The 21,158-nt window shown below is 44.9% G+C and overlaps 1 protein-coding gene across 11 annotated transcripts in view; it reads left to right on the top strand.

Moving 5' to 3' along the window:
- IGF2BP2 (insulin like growth factor 2 mRNA binding protein 2) overlaps nt 1-21,158 on the top strand; it is a 186,386-nt gene that overhangs the window by 155,023 nt on the left and 10,205 nt on the right. For 4 of the 11 annotated variants that reach the window (XM_063621944.1, XM_063621945.1, XM_063621952.1 and 1 more), the window contains 3 exons: nt 1,922-2,050; nt 16,403-16,471; nt 17,420-17,536. In XM_063621944.1, coding sequence (XP_063478014.1) covers nt 1,922-2,050; nt 16,403-16,471; nt 17,420-17,536 — 315 coding nt within the window. Of the gene's footprint in view, nt 1-1,921; nt 2,051-5,987; nt 5,991-16,402; nt 16,472-17,419; nt 17,537-21,158 lie in introns of all 11 variants that reach the window. The other 7 variants (XR_010116685.1, XM_063621949.1, XM_063621948.1 and 4 more) reach the window with 3 other exon arrangements.

Below are 21,158 nucleotides of genomic sequence, written 5' to 3'. Positions count from 1 at the left end.
TAGATTGCCTGATTAATGTTGTCAACCAGTTGAGCCTTTAACTGTATATTTGTAGCAGACTCATTAGGTTTGTCTTTCCTGTGATTGCTACCGAATTTTTACTCTTAGTGGGGAGACACCGATCCGGCATTCAAAAAACAAAAAAAAAAACTTTTAAAATAATTGGCTATCAGCAAAAGTCCAGCTCAGAGGAGTAAATTTTTTCACTTTTTAATTAGAGTTTTTGGATGTATACAAAAGTGAATAGGATGCTCCAATAAGCCCTCATATACCCATAATCCACCTTTTGCAGTTATCAACTCACTACTTGTTTTGTTTCCTCCAAACCCTCATCCGTATCCACTCTCCATACCTGTTGGATGACCTTTGAAGCAAATTTCAGACCTGTTAATATTTCTTAGAGAAATAAATGTCGACAAAGCACTCTGTAGATTAAACCCAGGTCCCTCACTGCAGCACTTTCCGTTGTACCCTCTACTCCAGCCAGTAATCTGTCCCCACCTCACCCCGACCCCCACCTTAGCAGCCCACGTCACATGACAATTATGGGGCGTGATGAGAAGAGCTAGAGCAGGAGACTGCAGTGGGGTCTTCTCCCCATGTTTGGATATATTTGTGGAAGTATCATCTGACAATCTCATTTTCTTCCTGTGGGTTCTTGACATCTTATGGTAAACATCTCTTTCTGTGAACACCTGGAAAAGCTACAGAAGGGCCTGAGTGATTCATACATCCTCACCTGAGCTTACCACTTAGGTTCATTCATGTCTGTGCCAAAGTATGCACTGGTAGGTGAATAACAAAATTACTACATCTTATAGACAAAATGAGGTAAAGATGAAGGATACGAGCACTGCTATTCCAAACATTCTAAAAAAAAAAAAAAAAAGGCAAGTTACAGTGTGAACGTAGACAAAGATTAGAAAATGTTAGGAAATTGCTTTGTGTTCAGGGAGACAAAGATGGAAGCAGGTTGGACACAGCCTGGAATGGGTGACACGTTCCTCTGCCTCTGAAGAGCTGTGTGCCTAAACCCACCCCCAGTCTGTGTGACCATCCCCATGTAGAAATGTAAGATAAGCAAGCAAGCAAGATGATCACAAAGCCGACAACTAAATAGTAAAGAGACAAAGTTGTAAACCATCCCAAACCTGGATAATGGAGTTTACATATGTGGGAATTCACATCATGTGAAGAATCTGATCTTTCCGTGGATAGAGTTGGAAAACACTGTTAATCCAGTTTGTTTTAAACAGTCATTCAACAAATATTTATCGAGTACTTACTATATACCAGGCACTGAGAACACGACACTAAGTAAGACAATCTCTGTTTGCAAGGAAATTCTGATCTGAAAGGGCAGGAGGTAACTAAACAGGCTATTCACACACCATGTAATGAGTGCTGTCTTAGGGAAACAGGAATGCTGGAGAGCACAGACAGGGCATTCGAGCTGATCTTTGGGATGAAAGAAAGCTTCCTGTATGAGGGGTCATCTATGCTCAGGTGAAACCCACAGGTCAGTAGGACTTAGCCAGGTGAGAAGGGAGAAAAGCACTTCCTTGCCTAAGAAATAAATAGCAATGTGAAGGGGCTCAGAGGTATTTAGGAAACAGGACTGGCCAGGTTGGAGATGAAGGGTTAGCAGGAGTGAGGCTGGCAAGGTGGCTGCCATCCCCAGGAAGAGCCTCATTTTCCGTAATAAGATATGTAGACATGCCCAAGTGTGGCAGAGAAGCCTTGAAGGAACACCATGGTCAGGTTAAGATGTGGCACCCACCTCTGATACAGGGTAGGAAGAGCCTGGGCAGAGCTGATTAGGAGACGCTGGTGCCATTAAGACAAGAGAGGGAGGTTGACCCAGGCGTGCGGGCCTCTCTGGTCTCCTCCCTTCATCTTTTTTCTCCATTTCTATTCCCAGCAACAAGCCAATCTGATCCCAGGGTTGAACCTCAGCGCACTTGGCATCTTTTCAACAGGACTGTCCGTGCTATCTCCACCAGCAGGGCCCCGCGGAGCTCCCCCCGCTGCCCCCTACCACCCCTTCGCTGTAAGTAGCTCAGCTTGTGGAGGTTTGCTTATGCGCTGGGCGCCTCCAGGCAGCAGCATGACTCTGCTATGTGGAATCAGAACGGAAGCTTTCATTTAAAGGCCATGCTCGAGTAGAGATGAATCCAATGTAGGTTGAACTCAGCATTTCTTAGGACTTCTTCCTAATGGGCAACTTAATATTAAACCAGTCCTCTAAACACGTGTTCTTAAATATAGTATGTCATAACTAGCCAAGAAAGAAACTCATAGCAAATTCATCAACTAGAAGCTAATTTATTATAGAAAAGAACTTGTTAGCTCAAATAAGAACATTTCATGAGTGATGGTAATTTATTAAAATATATGGGGTACCTGGATGATTCTTGAAGAGAGATATATACATACATACATGTGCAGTTTCTACCTATGTTTACAAGTCAAATGTATTATTTCTTATCAATAGGCAATTTTTAAAAGAAAATATTACATACATTGTTTATCTCTAAACACTTAGCACAATGCCTGGTATTTAGTAAGCTCTCAATAAGTATTTCTTCACAACAGAAGAAGAAATGTGAATTTTGTGAGTGTTTTACTTATTGCTTTCATTCACAAGCATTATTCAAGATTAGTACATTACCAAATTGGGGCTCAGGATACTTGGCAGCTTTTTTTCATTCCTAATTTTTCTCTACGCAGACTGCTTATTTTTAAAAGCAAACTTTCTTTCCCCCAGTGTTTATGCTGTTTAAATGGGAAGAATCGGGTGGGTGAACATGGCCTCAGCCATTCTGTTCTTTTGAGAAGTGCTTTCTGGGGTAGGCTTCACATTGTGTGAATTCCCAGTAGCTTTTTGGGTTATCTGTAGAGAGACAGGATGAATCCCCTGTGCCATCCTGCCAACAAAATGCAGACACAAACTGGCACCCACATGCTGAGTCACATATATGCACACATTCTGCATTCTTGCTTATATATGGCTCTTCTGAGTCTTTTCCTTTTCTTTTTTTTTTTTTCTTTTTTTTGAGATGGAGTCTTGCCCTGTTGCCAGGCTGGAGTGCAGTGGCGTGATCTTGTCTCACTTCAACCTCCACCGCCTGGGTTCGAGCTATTCTTGTGCCTCAGCCTCTCGAGTAGCTGGGATTACAGGCATGCACCACCACGCCCAGCTAATTTTAGTAGAGAAGGGGTTTCACCATGTTGGCCAGGATGGTCTCCATCTCCTGACCTCGTGATCTGCCTGCCTCGGCCTCCCAAAGTGCTGGGATTACAGGCATGAGCCACCACGCCCGGCCCCCTGAGTCATTTCTAAATCTCTTCATACCACCTCTTTAGTTATATCCATTTCCCCTTAAACTGAAGGAGGGGACTGACAGTGAGCCTTGTGTGTTGAGTAGCCAGAAGATGCAGTACGAGGGATTGTGGCAGCTGTCAGTCACATGGCTGCGCCAAGCAATAAGAATAGCTTGAGAGTTTCACATCTCCATATTTTTGCTGTCAGATCTGAGAATGGCCCAATGAGGTACGACTAAGTGGCATTGAGGCACATAATCATTTCTTGGGAGAGAGGCTGTACATACAGCCCCACAGAAGATAACCTCAAACGTTAGGCTACCCTCTCAGTATAGGTAATGTAAGTGGGGAAAGAAAAAGGGCATAATAAATTAGACCAATTCTAAAATTGGTAATCTAGGCTGGGCATGATGGCTCATGCCTGTAATCCCAGCACTTTGGGAGGCTGAAGCAGGCGGATCTCCTGAGGTCAGGAGTTCAAGACCGACCGAGCCAGCATGGTGAAACCCCGTCTCTACTAAAACTACAAAAATTAGCCAGGTGTGGTAGTGCACACCTGTAATCCCAGCTACTTGGGAGGCTGAGGCAAGGAGAATCACTTGAACCCTGGAGGCGGAGGTTACGGTGAGCTGAGATCGCGGCACTGCACTCCAGCCTGGGCGACAGAGTGAGACTTCATCTCAAAATAAATAAATAAAAATAAAACTAAATTAAATTGGTAATCTCAAATATAGGAGTCAGCATGCTACAACCTGAGGGCCAAATCTAGCTCACCATTTATTTTCATCAATAAAGTTTTTTAGGGGACACAGTCATGGCTGTTTATATTACATATTATCTATTCCTACTTTCCCCCTGTAGTGGCAGAGCTGAGTAGATACATACAGATCACATGAGCCACAAAGCCTAAAATATTTATGATTTGCTTCTTTGCAGAAAAAGTTTGCTGACCCCTGAACTAAATTTAACAAGGAGAGAATTTTTCTTTTGATAGCAGAATATTTTCTAAACTTGAAAATAGGGGCCGGGCGTGGTGGCTCACACTTGTAATCCCAGCACTTTGGGAGGCCAAGGCGGGCGGATCACGAGGTCAGGAGATCGAGACCATGGTGAAACCCCGTCTCTACTAAAAATACAAAAAAATTAGCCAGGTGTGGTGGCGGGCGCCTGTAGTCCCAGCTACTCGGAGAGGCTGAGGCAGGAGAATGGCATGAACCCGGGAGGCGGAGCTTGCAGTGAGCCGAGATCGCGCCACTGCACTCCAGTCTGGTTGACAGAGACTCCGTCTCAAAAAAAAAAAAAATAAAAATAAAAAGAAAATAGATTTTGCTAGTTGGAAAGCTTCCTTTATATCTCAGATTTTTACTAAAATAGTAGAATAACCATTTTGCTAAAATGTGTGGTTCCTGTTATTTGTAAAATAGGTTTTAAATAAAAAATTGTTAAACTAAAAACAAAACAAAAACAACCAGGTAATGCTGATCTTGATTCCATGGGTCAATGTTAGAGTAGATTCTAATCCAGTGCCCTGACTGTCTGAGACATGATGGCTTCTGCAGACATCTCCTTCATGCAGCTGCAAGAAGTGCAGGTCCAATGGCATGGAGGCGGCCCTCACTGCCCACCTGTGCAGGACCTAGGCTATTCCTGGAGTGATACCTGGAGAGTCCATACCGTAGACCTGTAGGCTTCCCTGGTGGGCCCAGGACTCCTGAGAACAGCAGCACAGGGTGGTGGAGACACTTTACATACTTAAAGTATTGTTTTCCTGTCACATAGGCATTCAAATTTCAAGGAACTAAGACATTTCTTGGTTGCTTTTATATATCACAAAGCTCTGATGCTTTTGCTTTTAGCATCCAAAGGTCAGAGAGTCTGTGTCCCTCCTTATAACTGGCTCATCCACACCTAGGTTGGTCTCCGAACTCTGGAATTTTTAATGCATATGTGTGTGTAGGAAAACTTTATCACTTTTTTTTTTTTTTTTAACTGTTTTTCTGGTTATAATAGTAATATGTGCATAGTGTTTAAGAAGCAGGGAGTATGTACTTTTGAATTTCCCAAAAAACACATTCCTCTGATCCTAAAAAAAAGAAGCTGCAAATAATACAGAAATGCAGAAAGTGCAAGTTTTTTCTTAACCTAGATATAACCAGTGTTTCTGTGTAGGTATGTGCATGTGTGTGTGTGTATATTTATATATGATTTATATTTTTCCGCCAAATTTTCACTCTGGAATGGAAATCCTTGTGTGTATACATGTATACATCTTGATTCGTTTATCCAATTATTTCCTCAGAATAATTTCCTGGAAGTAGAATCAAAGAATCTGTACATTTTCTATGCTAATACATAGTATATAATTTTGATACAAAAAAAGGTATATTACTTTTCATTCCCGTCAAGAGTGTGTGTAACAGAGCAGGATTTTTTCTTCCATACCACCACTGCCAATTATTCCTCGCAGTCTGATATTTTTAAATATGCGCTTTTTAAAATTATATGACTAAACAATTTCGTATTGGCCATTTTTGTTCTCTCTAATAAGTTGCTTTCTGTATTTTTGACCCCTCAGTCTATTGAGAAGCAATGTAGCTTAGGTTCTAGAGCAGACTGCGTGCATTTGAATTTCTACACTGTCACTTGCTATTTTTAACTTTGAGCAAGTGACTTAAGCTCTTCAGGTCTAGGAGTAATAATAGTACCTACATTAGGGGATTGTTATGAGGGTAATTAAGTAAGTTAAAACCTACATACAGTAACTGCTATGTAAACCATAGCTGCTATTATCATCATCTTTTTATTTCATCTTTTTCTTAATGATTTGTCATAGCTAATTACATATTAAGGCTACTAACCACTTGTCATGTTGTAAATATTTTCAGCAAATATTCTCTTTGCTTTATTTGTGGTGTTTTATGTCATAAATAATTGTATGTATATAATTATATATATGTTCATTTATAGTGAACAGTAGTTCATAGTTCAACTTAAAATGCCAACTTTGTCATACACGGAATTCCCACTTTATATGTAGTTCACTATATATATATCTCTCGAACCAATGAACTTTTGTTTGAAGTTAAATGTAAACATTTCCCTTCAGCCTTTGTTCCTTTATCCAAATTTCACCCAATACCTCCGCCCTAGAAGTGTAGTAGTTATGTTTACACAATAAAAAAAGTTTTTTCGGCATATATACAATCATATTATTCAGAAATACAGATGAAATTATGCTGTACACAGTGAATTACAAATTTTGTTTTTACATATTATGGGCATCTTTCTATAACTAGACCTAGTTTGATTTAATGGCTGCATAATATTCCATTAAATGAGTTTATCATAATTTTTGTAACCAGCACACTAGTTTTATGCATTTGGGTTGATTCCAAGTTTTTTGTATTACAGACAGTGTCAAAATGAGTATCTTTACAGGCATATCTTGAAGATATTGTGGATTATATTCCAGATCTCCATAGTAAAGTGAATAACATGATAAAACAAGTTACACTTTTTGTTTCCCAGTGCATATAAAAGCTGTGTTTACACTATACTGTAGTCTAAGTGTGCAATGTAGCATTATGTCTGAGAAAACAATATCCATGCCTGAATTTAAAAATACTTTATTACTAAAAAATGCAGACACAGAAACACAAAGTGAGTACGTGCAGTTGGACAAATGATACTAATAGACTTGTGTGACATAGGGTTGCCACAAGCCTTCCAGTTTGTAAAAAACACGATTATCTGCAAAGTGCAATAAAGCCGAATGCAATAAAATGAGGTGTGCCTCTACATAAATCTTTGCACAAGTGTGTGACTATATCTGAAAGTAAATTCTCTAAGACTGGAATTATTACGTCAAAGGGTATATGCATTTTAAATATTCACAGTTTTCTCTCCACCAGAATTCATGCAGAAAACTTAAAAATTAAAGTAGTTAAATAATTGATATTTTCCTTCTGAGTTTCTGACCTTTGACGTCATGCTAAGGAAAAAAAGCCTTCTTCCATCCAAGACTGTAAAAATAAAATATTCTCCCATATTTTCTTTTTCTTTGTTTAAGAGACCGTGCTATGTTGCCCAGGCTGGAGTGCAGTAGCTGTTCACAGGCACAATTATAGCACACTACAGCCTCGAATTCCTGGGCTCAAGCAATCCTCCCACCTCAGCCTCCTCAAGAGCGGGGACTACAAGCACTTGCTACCGCACCTGGCCCATGTTTTCTTACACTAATTTTTAGTTGCTGGTTTTGGGGGATTGTGTATGTCTGCAATTCATAGGGAATTTATCTTGACTTATACTGAGATACAGATCTAACTTTATTTTTTTTTGAAATGGATATTCAGTTTTCCAAAAACCATTTATTAAGCAATCCACCATTTTATCGTTCAACTTAAAATGCTAATGTTGAATCTCATAGAATGCCAACATAGAATCTCATTCACTTAATCAAATTTCTGGACTCTATTCCATTCCATTTGTCTCTGTCTACACAGCAGATTCTATGTGTTTTATACTATTTGACAGTTTTAACAGCAAGGTTATTTTTTTCCTCAAAGAATGAACTGGAAAGGTGGCCAACTTTTACTATGCTTGGGAAAATCAAAGAAAGATTGGAATTTTCTCTTCCTTGAAGAATTGGTAAAAATTCAATCAAAAAACATGTGGGCCTACCAACTTTTGTTTGGAGAAAGACTGATTATTACCTTTTCAATTTCTTATAAGTTTTTTTTTTTTTTTTTTTTTTTTGAGACGGAGTCTTGCTCTGTCTCCCAGGCGGGAGTGCAGTGGCGTGATCTTGGCTCACTGCAAGCTCCGCCTCCCGGGTTCATGCCATTCTCCTGCCTCAGCCTCCCGAGTAGCTGGGACTACAGGCGGCCGCCAACACGTCCGGCTAATTTTTTGTATTTTTAGTAGAGATGGGGTTTCACTGTGTTAGCCAGGATGGTCTCGATCTCCTGACCTCGTGATCCGCCCGCCTCGGCCTCCCAAAGTGCTGGGATTACAGGCTTGAGCCACCGCGCCCGGCCAAATTTCTTATAAGTTTTTAACTTGATTTTGTTGATTTATATTTTCCTATGAAAATACACATTTTTTCCACTTAATTTTTCCTTTTATGTGTATTGATATAAAGTGGTACAAAACAGACTATTGCCTTTTAAATATCCAGACTTATGGTTATTTCTCTCTCTCAATTTCTGTTTTAAAAAATATTTATTTATTTATTTATCGAGGTGGAGTTTTGCTCTGTTGCCCAGGCTGGAGTGCAGTGGCATGATCTCGGCTCACTGTAACCTCCGCCTCTGGGTTCAAGTAATTCTCTTGCCTCAGCCTCCCAGCTGGGATTACAGGTGCCCACCACCACACTCGGCTAATTTTTGTATTTTTAGTAGAGATGAGGTTTCACCATGTTGCCCAGGCTGGCCTCGAACTCCTGACCTCAGGTGATCCACCTGCCTCGGCCTCCCAAAGTGCTGGGATTACAGACGTGAGCCACCACGCTTGGCCTAAGCTTGCGTTCTTAATAAATATACAACTGCATAATCCAGTTATTTAGAATTAACTAAACTTTTACTGGTTTCATTGCTCACTACAAACAGCTTCTTGTGTTTCACACCCTATCAATTTTTGAGTTATTTATTTGAATGTTTTGTTGTTGTTTGTCTGGAGTATTTTCTCAAACAAGTTTTAACAGAAATAGCACGAGTATAATTTCTAAGCCTTTCTGTATCTGAAAGTGCCCTTCTTTTTCCTTCACATGTGAATGAATTCTGGGTGTCTAGAAATTCTAGGGTCGTAGTCCCTCTATCTATCTATCTATCTAATCTAATTATCTATCTATCTATCTAGAGATGGAGTCTTGCTCTGTCACCCAGGCTAAAGTGCACTGGTGCAATTTTGGCTCACTGCAACCTCCACCTTCCAGGTTCAAGCAATTCTCATGCCTCAGCCTCCCAAGTAGCTGGGACTACATGCATGTGCCACCACACCTGGCTAATTTTTCCATTTTTGGTAGAGACGGGATTTTGCCATGTTGGCCAGGCTGATCTCGAACTCCTGACCTCAAGTAATCTGCCCACCTTGGCCTCCCAAAGTGCTGGGATTACAGGTGTGAGCCACCATGCCCAGCCCTTAGCTCCTTTAGAACTCTAAAAATGTTACTTCTAGCATTGTTTCTTTTGTAGGTATCTTTTTTCTTCTTCTTCTTCTTCTCCTTCTCCTCCTCCTCTTTTTTTTTTTTTCTTTTAAGAAACAGGGTCCTGCTCTGTCACCTAGTAGGCTGGAGTGCAGTGGTGTGATCCCAGCTCACTGCAATCTCGAACTCCTGGGCTCAAGTGATGCTCCTGCCTCAGCTTCTTGAGTAGCCGGGACTACAGGTGTACACCACCACGCCTGTCTTCCCCCCCCGCCCCCGGTGTCTATAAGGTTTTTTGCCTTTTATAATAATTTGCCTTTACCCTTGGAATTCAGGAATCTGAATCTGAGTGCTTTGATCTAAAGATCCGTGTTTTTCTTTGGCTCGGGAGAATGTTTCCCTTCCATAATTAATTTTAGTGTTGCTTCGCTCCCATCCACTTTATTTTCTCCTTCTGGAGTTCCCACTCCAGAGGAGGAGAGTTACAGCAAACCTCACTCTACTCTTTGTGTCTGTCCACTTCCCACTCTTTGTCTTGGTTTTTGTGGTTTAACAGTCTTGTGCATTGATGGGCTTTTCCGCAGCGTCTTCCCTACTATTTGCACGTCCTCTACTGAGTTTTTACTTAACCATGTTTTTCATATCCAGGGTCACTCTGGTTCTCTGATTGTTCATTTCTCGTAGCAATCTATATACAAATTATTGAAGCACTCTCCTCTTCCATCTCACTAGGAGATCAAATCACAATTTTGTAGAAAGCTCTCCCTTTTCCCTCCATTAACTCACTGGGTTCATTTGCTTGTCTTGTGCAGCTGGGCTCCTCTCCCTTGTGCTGCTGATTCTTTATATGTGTCTAATGGATTTTAATTGTCCATTTACATATTTAAATGCACTCAACAGAGAGCATAATTACAATCCTTAGGGAAGCTTTTTCTTAACATGCTCCCCAGACCCCACCTGAACCAGTGAGTTCAGAATGTCCCAGGTGAGCACAGCAGTGAGTGCAGTGGTTTAGATCTTGGGCTGCAGAGGCAGACACAGAGATCTGTGTTGGCATCTCAACTCTACCTCTTGCTGGCTCACCAGTTCCTAGCTCCCTCCAGCTTCTAAGGTTGTCCCATGAGAACACACAGAGCAGGACAGGCAGCTCCATGTAAGGAGACACTTTGACAAGCTGGCATAGAGCAGTGCACCTTCTGCATCTTAGAAAGCTACGTCCACAACACTGAACCCTCTGGCCAAGTCGTCACCCCTTCCTAAGGCCCATGTCCCTGGCTCCCAGAGGGAGCACCTGCCAGCTTTGCAGTCTGGTATCACTCTATCATCACACTAAAACTATTTAAATATTTGAACATAATTCATATATATGCAGTAAAATACTAGCAAACCAAATTCAGCAGTACATTAGACCATTCATCACGACCAAGTGGGATTTATCCCTGGGATGCAAGGATGGTTTGACATATGCAATTCAATCAATGTAATACATCATATCAACAGCAAAATTAGTAGAAGAAAAGAAGTAATAAAGATCAGGGTGGAAATAAATGAAATTGGAATGAAAAATACAATACAAAAGATCAATTAAACATAATTCCTATGCCTGGTCCTTGCCCTCTGCACTCCCCTTTCCCACCCTCCACTCTTCCCACCCCCTGATTTCTTCATGCTTCAGAATATCACCTAAATTGCGTATCAGATGGTCACACATCGTAGCTTGAACCCTGCAGTTCTCCCAGGAAAAGGAAGCCCTGCTGTTTATAACTCCATTTTTTAATTTTCACAAGTGTGTTTGATATATACTCTCTACCTACCCCCCCAAAAGAGTCAAACTCAGAGAAAAGGCAGACACCAGTGTTCCCGAAGTTGAGAGTTTGAAACAAGCCTGTGGATAACAATTACCCACCTCCCTCTGCCTCTCAGTTAGTGGGTGGGGGGTGAGGGGGTGAGGACACACCTGGCAGGAGTGCCTTCACCACACCTCCTTTCCCCCTCCCCACTGCCAAAATGATTTTGAAATACTCAAAAATAAAGTAGCTTCTTCCTCATAAAATAGGTGGGACTCTCCAACTGGGACAGTGAGTCTAATGGCCACATTGGGGTCAGGGTTCCCTACCAACCTCCCTATCCCTTGGGGCCTTGAACCAGATGTCAGATGACTACAACCTGCTTTCCCATTAAAATAGTTATTTGAGTTATTGCCAAGTTACTTTTTCTGACCATTATAAATAAGCAAGATTTGAAAGCCCCCTTCCATTTGAGGCTGTAGACATCACCTAACAGAAAGTATGGGAATGGGCCGGATGTTGGTGGCTCACTCCTGTAATCTCAGCACTTTGGGAGGCCGAGGCAGACAGATCATTTGAAGTCAAGAGTTCAAGACTAGCCTGACCAACATGGTGAAACCATGTCTCTACTAAAAATGCAAAAAAATTAGCCAGCTGCAGTGGCTCACGCCTGTAATCCCAGCACTTTGGGAGGCCATGGTGGGAGGATCACCTGATGTCAGGAGTTCGAGACCAGCCTGACCAACATGGTGAAACCCTGTGTCTACTAAAAATATAAAAATTAGCTAGGTGTGGTGGTGGGTACCTGTAATCCCAGCTTCTCAGGAAGCTGAGGCAGGAGGATCGCTTGAACCCGGAGGTAGAATTTGCAGTGGGCCAAGATCATGCCACTGCACTCCAGCCTGGGCGACAGAGCTAGTCCGTCTTAAAAATATATATATATATATATGTGTATATATATGTGTATATATATATATATGTGTGTATATATATATATATATATGTGTATATATATATGGGAAGGCGAAATAGAAAGTATGCTCTGATAAGACAGTTTTTTTTTTTTGGAGATGGAGTCTCACTCTGTCACCCAGGCTGGAGTGCAGTGGCATGATCTCGGCTCACTGCAACCTCTGCCTCCCAGGTTCAAGCAGTTCCCCTGCCTCAGCCTCCCAAGTAGCTGGAACTATAGATGTGCACCACTATGCCTGGCTAATTTTTGTATTTTGGGTAGAAGTGGGGTTTCACCATGTTGGCCAGGCTGGTCTTGAACTCCTGACCTCAAGCGATCTGCCTACTTCGGCCTCCCAAACTGCTGGGATTACAGGCGTGAGCCACCATGTCTGGCCAGACATTTCATTATACATAAGCATTTATTTATCACTAATTAATGTAGCTCATCCAATGCCCAGTGATCTTTCATTCCTGTGACCTCATTGAATATCACATAGCACCCATCAAGGGCATCTGTCGTGCTTAGGGTCAAATCTGCAGCCCACTGGTGCTGCCTCCCCTGCCACATCCTGCTAACCCTCATTCACATTCACCATACTGCCCTCCTTTCTGTTTTCCAAACAGGCCACCCCCTTTTCTAGCTCTGGACCTCCTAGAACCCTGCTTAGAATGCTGCCTCCCAGTGCCTTGTCTGGGGCTCTGTCTCCTCCCTGGGTCTTGACTTCAGCAGTCTTTCCAGACCACTCGCCTCCACACCTGCTCCTTGCCTGTTCCTGTTCATTTCTTTCACAGTACTTGAAGTTCTCTTTTGTGCCTGCCTCCCCAGTAGAACACAAGCTCCATGCTGTCAGTGACCTTCACTGTCTTAATAACTGTGTCCCCAGCACCCGGGACCCGGGTCAATACCTCCCACAGAGTAGGTGCTCAGATGCCTTTTATTTTTTTTGTTTCATTCTTGTTTTGTTTTGTTTTGTTTTGAGACAGTCTTGTTCTGTCACCCAGGCTAGAGTGCAGTGGCATGATCTCGGCTCACTGAATCTTGTCTCCCGGGTTCAAGCGATTCTCCCACCTCAGCCTCCTGAATAGCTGGAATTACAGGTGCCCACCACCACACCCAGCTAATCTTTATATTTTTACTAGCGATGGGGTTTCGCCATGTTGGACAGGCTGGTCTTGAACTGCTGACCTCAAATAATACGCCTGCCTCAGCCTCCCAAAGTGCTAGGACTACAGGCATGTAGGATTGAGCCACCGTGCCCAGCCTCAGACACCTTTTGAATGAATGAATGAACAAACCCTCACAACAATACTATAAGAAATAGATATTATTTGAGTCTGTTTGTGGGTAAGGCTCAGAAAGGTTAAATAATTTTTTCCAACTTGTAGAGGTAGTGATTCAGAGACTCGGATCTTCTGACTCCAAAAACTAACTTCTATACACAGGGGCTAATGGCAGAGCCTCCACTAGAAACAAGCTCCTGATTGCAGAGTTCAAGATTCTTTCCCTGTGACAATTTTCCAGCTGTTACTCATGAATAAAAGAGAATTTGTCCTTTTTATCCTTTGACAGCTAATTTTAAAAATCTCTTACCCTGAGTTCCTAGGAAGTCTAAATTTGATAGTATTTATGTGAGAAGTATTTGAACCCAGAATAGGAGCCACACTGTGACTTGTCTATTCCCGGCCTCACATGAGTTGTGTAAGGAAATGGCAAATCATAGTTCAAAGGAATTATTTCTGCCATGAGACCTGAAGGAACGATTCTTCAGGTGGGAGGAGAGCTGAAGTGCTCTTTTCCCAGACTAGAGTTTTATGCAAAAGAGTTGCATGAATTCTCCCCCAGCTCTTCATGGCCCAGGGCACGGACCTGCAGAGAAAGCTCTGGAGATGATGTTCTTTCCAGGGGGTCCTTAGAAAGAAGCAGAGCCAAGAGAGAGAAACTGCTTCTCTACTCACCTTTCTATAAAACTTGAGCTTGCCAAGAGACTGCTGATCTCGTAGCGCCCTCTTGTGGGAACGAGGGGCTGCTGCAGCCCCTTTCCAAGTCAAAGCAAGGCTCACACCACAGCCCTGTTAAGTGGAGCTCTGTCGCCGGCAGGCGTGGCTGGTAACCTACAGCACCCCTGGAGCAGCTCCTCAAATTGTTCACATCTCTGCCTTCTCGCTCCAAGCTCAGAAAGGGCAACGATTTCATTTTGTCCCTAATGGGTCATAAGGCAAAATCCTAACCTTCAGGAGATTCAGGGGATGGAGGGCATTGCCCGTCACTGTGAGATTTGCTCAAGGATCCTCAAATGAAAGCTGGGTCACCAGACTCCAAGCCTCGGCCACGTCTGACCACCGTTGGAATCGTCTTCCTGGAGGACTAGCTTGCAGGGTGGGCCTGCGGGAATTGGTTCCATGGTACCCAGAGCTGTTCACTTCCTTTCCTGGAACAGTGATGTCAGTGTTGACCCAGCCTTGTGTAAAGCACAGCTAACGATTCTGCTGACTCAGGTCAGCGTTCTGCCTGTAAGAATATATCAGACCGGGTGCGGTGGTTCACACCTGTAACCTCAGCACTTTAAAGGGAGGCCGAGGCAGGTGGATCACTTGAGGTCAGGAGTTCAAGACCAGCTTGACCAACATGGTGAAACCCTGTCTCTACTAACGATACAAAATTAGCTGAGCTTGGTGGCACATGCCTGTAATCCCAGCTATTTGGGAGGCTGAGGCAGGAGAATCGCTTGAACCCAGGAGGTGGAGGATGCAGTGAGCTGAGATCGCGCCACTGCACTCCAGCCTAGTCAACAAGAGTGAAACGCCATCTCAAAAAAAAAAAAATTATCAAATCAGACATAGTTCCCTCTCATAGGACTGTTGTGAGGATTAAAAGAGTTTATGAATAGACACAAAATATCTATGTTAGTATCTAGTACACAGTACCTATTCAGTAAAAAGCAGCTCCTTGGCAGGGTGCAGTGGCTCACGCTTAGAATCCTATCACTTTGGGAGGCTGAGGCGGGTAGATCACCTGAGGTCAGGAGTACGAGACCAGCCTGGCCAACATGGTGAAACCCCATCTCTACTAAAAATACAAAAAATTAACCAGGCGTGGTGGGGGGTGCCTGTAATCCCAGCTACTTGGGAGGCTCAGGCAGGAGAATCACTTGAACCTGGGGGGGCGGAGGTTGCAGTGAGCCGAGATTGCGCCACTGCACTCCAGCCTGGGCAGAAGAGTGAAATGCCGTCTCAAAAATAAATAAAATAAAAGCAGCTACTTTCTAAATTTCTATTTTCTTAATAGCCGTACTTTTTTTCTGTCCGTATCTGCCCTCCTGTTCCCTGCTTCTCTCCACATTCATTTTCTTTCTCTCCTCTCACAGTCTCTCTCTCTTTTTTTTCTTATGGAGACAGGGTCTTGCTCTGTCACCCAGGCACAACACCAGTGCAGTGGTGCAATCATAGCTCACTGCAGCCTCAAATTCCCAGGCTCAAGTGATCCTCCCACCTCAGCCTCCTGAGTAACTGGGACCAGAGTGCACACTACCACAACCCAGCTAATTTTTTGTTTTTATTTTTTATAGAGATGGGGTCTCTCTATGTTACCCAGGCTAGTCTCAAATTCCTGGACCCAAGGGATCCTCCCATTTCAGATTCCCAAAGCTCAGTTTCCTTTGACATTTCTCCCTTCTCAGGATTCTTTCCATTCCTTCTAGAATTCTCTGATGGAGCTGACTGATCTATCTGCCCAGGAACACATTTGCTTGTTCTGAATAACTCTTGGGTATTGTCCAGCACACTGTTCTTTTTCATCTACGACTCATCATTCTCCAGAAAATGGAAGGCACTGGCCCCTCCTCTCCACCCGAGGGCAGGTTAAGAGTGTATGGGTGCAAGTGCCAGTGGGTGTATGTGTGTATGTGTGTGTGTGTTCGCACCCACGGTATGTTCCTAGGACGCCTCAAGCATGACTCAGCTTAGAAATGATGAACATTTAGCCCAGACAGCTACTGCAACCAGGGGACGTCTTGCCAAGCATTCAGTGGTCTGAGTGGGAAAAGTGGAGCAGAGATCTGAGACACAGAGTAGACACGACAGTGGAGCCAGCTGATGCCACGGAGAGCCTGTGTCGCATGTGGGGAATCTTGCCTCCCTGAGGACAGTGACGGTCCCTGAGGGCACCCACCCACTGACTCTTTCTCTCATGCTGCAGACCCACTCCGGATACTTCTCCAGCCTGTACCCCCATCATCAGTTTGGCCCGTTCCCGCATCATCACTCTGTAAGTGCCCCCTCAGTTCAGCCGCATCTGCCACTTTTCCTTTTCCTGGGGCTGGGCACACTTGGTCCTTGGTGGCCAGTGAGTATTCACAGTGCAGGTCCTGTCTCCTGGGGCTCTGGGTTGTCCTGGGAGTGACACACCTCAAAGCCTGAGCACGCCAAACTCCCCAGCACCCAAGTGTCCTTGAGGTTCTGCAGAGGCCTAGGCCGTTCCTGTCGCACAGTCCTGTGGATGCTCGCACACCTCACAGGTCGCAGGAACTGCTACAGACGGGCAAGCAGAAGGCCAGATGAGCAGGTGCTGTTGGCACTGAAAAGCAGAGTTTCCAAAGATCTTTGAACAAAGTCTAGCAAATGAGGGAACGTCATTTGCACAGACCCCACTTGCAAGGACCCCTGGCAGCCTTGCCCAAGAGCCTCTGCCTTTTGTCACAGGGTCCCAGGAGGGATGGTTCACCCCATCTTCCTGGGCAGTCACCGTGCGGCTGGGTCAGGGCAGGTTTAGTTGTAAAAATGCTTCTCTGGATACCAGATGTGTTGGGCAGCTTTCCATTCCCTCTAACAGAATGCCTTGGGGCTGTCTTCAGGCCAGGTATGTTTAATAGCTGTTTTCATTTCTTGGGCGAAGACACAGGAGAGATAGAGATCACATTTGTATAAGACAGAAAACCTGTGAACAGACAGCTTTTGGAATCCAACAAATTGAGAAGCTCAAGAGGAGTGTGCCCTTGATTATCACTAGCGCTGCCTATTCTCAGGTCCCTTCCTCAGGCTTCACACCTGCAGAGCCACAGGCCGCAGAAGGATCCCGTGCACCATTTTGGCCATTTCCTTGGGCGGCGGGGCCTTCCCACCATGGGGTTCATGGTAAGGCGCTTGGTACCTGTTGAGTGCCTGGAGGAGAAAGCCTAGTTGGAATAATGTCTTCTTTCTTGTCTCGCCCTCCCAGTATCCAGAGCAGGAGATTGTGAATCTCTTCATCCCAACCCAGGCTGTGGGCGCCATCATCGGGAAGAAGGGGGCACACATCAAACAGCTGGCAAGATTCGCCGGAGCCTCCATCAAGGTGAGGCTGCTCCCGACGGCCCTTGTGGCCCTTTCTACCACCTCCGCTCACCCCATGTCCCTTGTTCCCTCTCAGTCCCAGGCAACGCCACACCATGCAGAGACAGAATCCCACAGTGATCTAGAACATTTGCCCCATGACTATTCCCATCCCCTCTCATCTTTCCTTTTCTTATTCCTTTACTGTTCAGCTAACCACTGAATTAGAAAACAATAGTAGCAAACAACCCAATCCAGTCCTTTTTGTTTTGTCATTGTTGTCCTCAAGAAGATAAAGAAAGGTTGAGGATTTTCCCAAGCTAAGGGAAGGGACTGCAGTAAAGTGATAACTTAGCAGGTATCAGTGTACGGTGCTTTAATGAGTCTCCACTTCACAGGCCCTGAACTACGAGAAAATAATGTGAATAAAAAAACTCTTTGAAAAGCAATGATAAAATCATAAAGAAAAGTTGAGTGTCTAACCCGATATGCAGCCCGGCCTGAGCAGAACAGCTCAGGAAGGACGGTCCTTGACTTACGGAAAGGCTGCGAATGCAGACGTGGCTGCAGCTCCAGGCCCACATCCTGCCTCCTTGAGCACAGTGTGGAGAATCATCAGAGAAGCTGAAAGGGGAGGATTATTTGCCCCTGGTCGTGCTCCAAGACCAGCTATCAGCTCTGACTCACGGGCAGAATGCTGAGCACGTCCCAAGCCTCATGAAACATTTTCGGAAACAGAGTTTTTGTTGTTACGCAAAATAATTTGCTACCATGGGACAAACCAGAATTCCAAATGAGAAGTCTCATGACTTGGAGAGAAAGAATGCTTACACTTTCTCCCCAGGAAGAGCTGGAATTTCTCCCACAGCAAGTGTGCTAGAGGAAAAACAAAAACAAAATACTCTGAGTAGTACAGAACAAGGGTTGCACTGAGACCATCAGAGAGTTTCATTTTGGTGAATCATTTTCCCTCTCAGGCCTCATTTATCTCATCTGCAGAGTGGACAGACAGGATGAGAGCCCTGAGGTGTGGGGGCTCTTGTGCCCAGCAGGCCTGCTGCAGGTGAGACCCCGGCCTGGGCACTGATAGGCAGGTGCTGGCCCGACCCCTGAGGGTGGGCTGAGTAAGGTGTGGAAGACCCCCTGGCTGGCTGCAGCCCTTGGGCCTTGCCCAGCTTTCAGTCCTGCAATCTGAGATGCCGGCAGGAGAAAGGACCATTTCAACTAAAAGAGATTTAAGGGACCATCTCATCAAATCCCTCTCTTGTTCAGCAGAGAAAAGTGAGGCTCAGAGAGTGCTGGGACATGGGCAAGGCACACATGTGGCAGGGCTGGCTCTGAGATGGAAAGTCTGCTGACATCTGGGATATCCAGCACCTCCTGGGGCTCACCACTACAGCACCTCTTCGTTTACTATTGCCCATGAGGAACTGGGGCCTAGGGAGTTTTCATTGGCTTGTCCAAGGCCACAAAGCTGAAGAATGAGAGAGGCAAGATTTGCCCAGGTTATCCTGTTTCTGGTCCAGTGTGTTTTTCCACCATAGCAACCTAACTGTGATGCCAGAATCATTCCCAGCGGGGCCTTTAGGAAAATAAGAGATCAGTCGCATGGGCTGCATCCCACAGTCCCAGGTCCCAGGTCCCAGCAAGGTTGAGTGGTGACGTGTCACTGTGCTCCTGGCCTCTGTGATGGGCAAAGACAGCAGTGCTGCATCAGGAGGACAGAATGGACTGTACAGCTTAGGAAGGTCCAGACGGTGTTTTTTATGCTGGGCCAACAATCTTCTCCAGCAACCTTCTACTTCCCCAGCTCCTGCCTCTCTCCATAGCATAAACCAGGGAGGCAAATATTTGTGAAGGAAATTTCCAAATTTTTAAAATCAGTCGGCCGGGCATGGTGACTTATACCTGTAATCCCAGCACTTTGGGAGGCTGAAGCGGGTGGATCATCTGAGGTCAGGAGTTGGAGACCAGCCTGGGCAATAGGGTGAAACCACATCTCTACAAAAATACAAAAATTAGCCATGCATGATGGCGGGTGCCTGTAATCCCAGCTACTTGGGAGGCTGAGGCAGCAGAATCACTTGAACCTGGGAGTCGGAGGTTGCAGTGAGCTGAGATCATGCCATTGCACTCCAGCCTTGGTGACAGGGCGAGACTCTGTCTCAAAAAAATAAAAGTAAAAAATTAGTCTGGTTTTTGCTAGATTCCCTTTGTCTCAACAGGTCCCTGAAAACATCTGTCTCTAAAGCAAGATGGATGATCTCACTAACGCCAGAGATTCTCCCACCCCTAGTTTCTACTTTTCCAGTCTTTGGGGGCCACAATGAGGGGCACATTTGATGCTGCTGGGCAGGGAGAGAACCTCACACTCATCCATGGGAGCAGAGTGCCCAGAGGAGGTGGGCTGAGCTAAGAGTGGGTGATGCACTCCAAGAGATGCTTTGGTTGCAGGTGAGAGCTGAGCTCCCGTCACCTGCCTTTCCTCTAGAACAGGCTTCCAAATGCTGCACAAAATTCATTCAGCCAGTGACACCTAATTCCAGATCCTGACTCCAGCCCTGCTTACCCTGTGATCTTGGCAGTTATCTCTGGGTCCCATATGCTTCAGTCATGAGATGGGGTCCTCATTCCTGCCCCTTTAGAGGGATTGTGCGCATGGAATGACATTCCAAAACTGCACAAGTGCACAAGTAGCCCTCCGACTTCTGGCCTAGGCTGGCGAATGCCAGGCAGTAGAGCCCTCAGAGGTTTCTTTCAGAATCTGAGCAAAGCAGCCACAAGTCACTACGAAGTGGACGGTGATGGCAGAACTGATTTGGTCAGCGTGAATCATGAATCAGCCATTCGCCCTTCTCGGTTTGGGTGGTGGTAGGAGCTGGGAACCACACAGCCGTGATCCGCTCTCTCTTACTTAGAGATAAGGACCAGGTTTAATGCCAGGTATGGATCTCAAAGTAGAGTCAAGGGACCCTGCCAGAAGTCTCAATGGCCAGGCTCTGTGTGATCTGCCAGAGGGTGTCAGACCCCTGGACACACTCAGATCTGTGTTTTTTGGCCAAGGCCCTGCCAAGAAATGGCTGCCCACAGCAAAGGAAGTCCCCCAAGAAGCTCAGCTGTTGGCCACCTGAGTCTCACATTTATCCTCATCCACCAAGGTAGTCGCGGCCAGAGAACTCTTTGCAGATCCCATGAAGGGGTCCCTCCTTCCAGAGCGGGACAGGGTCTGAGCATGTCTTGGCTGTGTACTCACAATAAAGCAGGGGCAGCCACCCTGGATCCTGAGGCTCATGGATGGAAGCTGGCTTATAACACACACTGAGGGGAAACCAAATTGAACCCCCTGGAGGTGGAGGTCTTCCTGGAGGAGCCTGAGTGACACAGTGGTCCAGAGGTGATCCAAGCACAAATGCAACACCGACGGTGAATCCTATTTCACTAAACAGATCTTTCTCGAGACCTAGTCTCAGGAATGGTGCCTCCCTTGAATCCCTACTTCGGTTTTGCCTTAGAATGTGATGTCCCTGTCATTGACCATGTTTCTTGTTTCGTATTTGCTCTTAGCTTAGAACTGCATCTGTGGCCAACCTGGGGCAGGTGTGTAGGACCTTATGAGATGTGTGTATTCTGACCTCAGTCTTGGC

This window comes from Symphalangus syndactylus, chromosome 17 (assembly GCF_028878055.3).
Source record: "Symphalangus syndactylus isolate Jambi chromosome 17, NHGRI_mSymSyn1-v2.1_pri, whole genome shotgun sequence".
In the NCBI taxonomy this organism is placed as follows: domain Eukaryota; kingdom Metazoa; phylum Chordata; class Mammalia; order Primates; family Hylobatidae; genus Symphalangus; species Symphalangus syndactylus.
The sequence above is the reverse complement of the archived record's forward strand: the minus strand, read 5'-3'. Positions and strand labels throughout refer to the sequence as shown.